Source organism: Lactuca virosa, chromosome 8 (assembly GCF_052849685.1).
Source record: "Lactuca virosa cultivar CGN04683 chromosome 8, Lactuca_virosa_CGN04683_v6, whole genome shotgun sequence".
In the NCBI taxonomy this organism is placed as follows: Eukaryota; Viridiplantae; Streptophyta; class Magnoliopsida; order Asterales; family Asteraceae; genus Lactuca; species Lactuca virosa.
Genome location: NC_136433.1, coordinates 75,821,125 through 75,825,868, shown reverse-complemented (window position 1 = coordinate 75,825,868; position 4,744 = coordinate 75,821,125). Strand labels below are relative to the sequence as shown.

The following is a 4,744-nucleotide window of genomic DNA, read 5'->3' as shown; positions in this document are numbered from 1 at the left end:
AATACTAAATTTTGAAATACTGAAATTCTGATTCATCAAAATTGTTTTTTTTCTTTTGTTTTGTTGTGAAAAATGAGCAGTACAAATGCATAAAACATTTTTCTTCTTTTGTTCGTTTCATACAAACGAATTTGTTTTAAAATTGTAGGAATTATATTATGAAAATGTATGAAATCAAACAAAAAATAGAAAAGGCTGAGGCATGTATTTAACACAATATCCTTACAAACAAATTTGTCTGCTACCCGGTGTTTGTTTCCTAAGATACAACAAGTTGAAGTGGTTCTTCTAGACCACCCGAACACTATATAGATATGGATTATACCTTCAATGTAGCAAGAAAATGAAGAAGATGAACCGGAGAAGAAGAGAATTTTGTTTTCATTTGGGTGTTCCAGTTAGTCACCCAAAACCTCTATTTATACATATAAATTATAGGCCAAACTTGTAACCGACATAGATTAAATGCAGATATTAATAACAAGATTAATTAGGTAATTATTGTTTATTTCCAGTTACAAAAAGAAAGAATATTTGAAGAAAGGCCCATTAACTTTTCTTTTCTTTCTTTCACCCAATAATCTCTTTTATTTACTTATTCCAACACTATCATCTCATGAATTAATTTCTCATTCATTTAAATATTTTTTGGATGTGTGATATACCAAAACAACGATAAATGAGACATTTTAATAATGTTTTAAGGTTCGAATCTCAAAAACTGAAAAGAACTCATTTTTATAAATTGATTAAAACCAATTTTCCAATACTAACATCTTCTTTTTCTGATCTAAAACATAAACCCGATGGTAAGAAGACAAACAAGAGTAATCTCCAATAATATAGTTAAAAACACAAAGATCATGTAGGTTTTAATTATCAAAGTGCTTCTAGCCGATCAATATTTGTCCTTCTTGAAATCTAGAATTTTAGGATTCAAGTCTCATTTGAAACATATATGGATTCAAAATTCAAGAATAAATTAGATTTCCATTTAAAAAAATATAAATTTTATTTTCTTATTACATTCTAATTTTGGGCTAAACATTTTATAAAAAAATTAATAGATTCTTTTAAATAGAGGCCTTCGGTTTAGCCCAACAAATCAGCCCAACAATTTGACACTTAATAGATTCATTTGTTTGTTTCATCTCTTAACTATTTATTGGCTAATTAAAAACGCCTCCAAGTCGCTTCTTCCTCCCTCTCACTTTTCCACCCGCCGGCCACCAGAGAAGTGCTCCTCCCTCCGTCGACCCGTGCAGCGTCGCCGGAGATATACTCCTCCCTTCTTGAAATCCACTCCTCGAGGTAATCTGAACCGGCGGCACCTTCTTCCCCGTACCCGGAGCCACCGCCGTCCTTGCCGTCTTTCGCCTTCCCTCGAGCTTTCAGGGAAAAATCCTTCATCTCTCGACACACAATTGATTTTATCAGGTACAAATTCCGTTCAATTTTGATAAAGTAATTTGATTATTCAGACCATGAGATATATTTTTTTTCTTTATACGAGTTTTGCTAAAACGAAATCGTTGTAATCATAATGGACCCAAAGCACAAGCTTAAGGAAACAGTTAATTCTCTACGAACCCACCACTACTTTCATCAACAGTCGTCTTCTTGATTTGTTCGAATAACTTTCATCAACATGCTTGATAAATTGCCCTAATGAGATATCTGTCTTCACTTACAATGCCATGTTAAAAACTTTTGGATGCACATAAACTTAAGTCTTAACTTAAAAGGCAAAGATGAAACACATAAACTTTTGGATGGATTCATTTACATGCCTATGAGTATTGCTCTGATTAACTGATTATATTACACTTTTTAAATATTACAATCTTTATCTTTATATTCATCAACTTTTCTAGGTTTCTATATAATTATAATGCCACGTAGGCCAACAAGAAGAACCCATTTACAAAGACCTCAACACACCTTCTCTCGCTTAGGTCGTTCCATGGCCTTACTTTCCTCTACACGAAAGGTCAAACAGCAAAATGACATAAACGCCCCTTCCAACTCCACAGGCATGATCTCTCTCTCTCTCCCCAAGGGCAAAATGGACATTTTTGTTCATGAATCGTGAAAAGCTAAAATTTTACATGTTTACAGGTAGAAAAAAGGAGAAACATGATACCATAGAATCAAAGAGAGAAGTGTCATGTTCTTCTTCTGAAAATGAAGATTCTTCTTCAGAAGATGACTTTGAGGTATTTATTTATTCACATTTCACCCTTCTAATAAGTTGAAGTTTTTATTTCTACTTTTTATTAAAGTTATGTTTTTTTTTGTTAAGGGAGTTGTTCAAGAAGTTTTTCTCTTCTTTGACCCAAAGCCTGATGATTTCCATGGAGTAAAGGTCTTGATGCAGACTTATTTAGATAATAAAGAATGGGATTTGACCAGTTTTGTTGACTTAATATCACAACAAACTTCAGTGGGAGCAGTTGTTAAAATAGAAGATGAATCAGTTTATGGCTTTGTTTCTGCTTTGAATTTACAAAGATATAAGGTAAAAATATTCATTTGCAACATTTAATCATTTATCAAGATTCACATTCCACTTTTCTTTGATAACAGAAACTAATAAAGAAATATGATTTTGAATATATAATATATGGTTGTTTTTTAATCCAGGATTGTAAATGTATGATGGAAGTGAAAGAGTTTTTGATATCAAAGTGTCAAGAAAAAGGAATAAAAGAAAATTTAAAATCATATATAGGGGAGAAAGCAGTTGATGTTGGACATTTGATCTCACAACGTGTTGTATATCTCCCTCTTCAGCTTCTGCCATCATTGTATGATGCTCTTTTTAATGAAATCTCTTGCGCTACAAAAGATGAGGTTAGATGATTACTTTTCTCCAAGGGTAAAATGGTCATTTACTTACATTCAGATAGTTTATCAAAAAAGAAACTGATTTTTTGTTTATACAACACTTACTCTAGATATTGTGTATACAAACACATATTCTAGACAGGTCTCACCTCAATAGCACTTTAAACAGAAGGGTAAAATGGTCATTTACTCATATTCAGACAGTTTATCAAAAAAGAAAGAGATTTTGTTTATACAACACTTACTCTAGATATTGTGTATACAAAAACATATTCTAGATTTATCTCATCTCAACATCACTGTAAACAGAAGGGTAAAATGGTCATTTACTCACATTCAGACAGTTCATTCAGTCCAAAAAAAGAAACAAACTTTGTGTGTACAACAGATGATCTCGAGTTTAGACCGACATAATTTACCCAGCATCACTCTAAGTAGAAGGGTAGAATTGTCATTTGCTCACAACCCACCACAACATCACTATAAATAGAAGGGTAGAATTGTCATTTACTCACATTCAGACAGTTTATTCAGTACAAAAAAGAAAAAAACAGACTTTGTATATACAACACATACTCTATACATGCACATCATTTATTGACATAAAGTAGAAGGGTAGAATGGTCATTTATTCACATTCAGACAGTTTATTCAGTCCAAAAAGGAAAGAGAAATTTGTATATACAACACATACTTTAGACATGCATCATTTACCACCTCAGCATCACTCTAAACAAAAGGGCAGAATGGTCTTTTACTCATATGAATAACTAGAATTATTTCTAATTTAATACCTTCTTATCTTTTTAATTATGAAATATCAATTTGTTTATTTATTTATTTTTATAGCCAACACAGGAGCTTAGGAAGTTATTCTGCTTCAAGTATTATTTATTAATCAGCAAAATATATATGGTATTGTATATATATGGGTGTTCTTTTGGCTTATATTTATTAATCAACAAGTTTTCTAATGCTATTTTGTTGATGGGATAAAGAGGTCATTTATGTCTTTTTTTACAAACAGGAAATCGAAAGCGTTCATCTATGTTAGATGTTTCTTCGTAATAATTGTAAGGGAGAAAATACAAATTTAAATTGAATGAATTGAAACATCTTTTTGAGTGACAAAAGTTGTATTTTTCGTGAAATTAACGTTTGTTTTATCAAGCTTTCTAAGAAAGTTTTCGTTGTGAAGCCAATTGGCAATGAAATCTCATTGAGGGGAATCTTTGATAACCTCTAAGTGGAACTATTGAATCAGTTAGCAATCTCTTACATTTGTGTGTTTGGACGTGGAAAAGTTTATTCTGTTCTATTTTTTTTTTAAAAAAAATGAAAAGTTAGAAAACATGTTTTGTTCAATATTTTTTTCAAAAATTTTCTAAGAAAAAAATAATTTTCAATTTTATAAAATCACAACCTCCTACCCCCACATTCTCACCCATCAAATATTTAATTTTGACAAAGCCATTAAACAAAATTTTCAAAAGTAAACTTTATTTCTAAACTATTTAAATAATACAAAATGTATGAAGAAAATTACTAAATTAGCCAAAAATGCTAATTATTTATCCATTTTTAGCCAAAAAATATCATTTATCCCAAAGTAGCCACGGAAACCGTAGACGATTATGATCGTCTATGGTCAACAACCCTTTGACTAAGGTTAATGAAAAAAAGTAAATTGACTACTCTTTCGGGACAATGGGCTACTCTTTCGTGGTCTGTCTACTCTATCGGTGTCCATCGGTCCATAATATATAAATGCATTTTTTTTAGATTATGTCATTTCTCCTATTTTTTTCTTGGTTTTTCCTAGAGTTGGCAATGGGTCGACATGATTTGGGTTCGGGTTCAACCAATTTATTAATTGGGTTGAAGATTTCAATTCAAC

The 4,744-nt window shown here is 31.2% G+C and overlaps 1 protein-coding gene across 1 annotated transcript; it reads left to right on the top strand.

The window, feature by feature from the left end:
• Positions 1–1,176: 1,176 nt before the first annotated feature.
• LOC145134864 (protein BCCIP homolog) lies at positions 1,177–3,980 on the top strand. Its single transcript, XM_079069675.1, has 6 exons — positions 1,177–1,437; positions 1,875–2,033; positions 2,119–2,216; positions 2,303–2,518; positions 2,644–2,853; positions 3,875–3,980. Exons 2-6 carry the CDS (start codon positions 1,892–1,894, stop codon positions 3,899–3,901), a joined length of 693 nt encoding a protein of 230 aa, XP_078925801.1. The 5' UTR covers positions 1,177–1,437; positions 1,875–1,891; the 3' UTR covers positions 3,902–3,980.
• Positions 3,981–4,744: the final 764 nt, after the last annotated feature.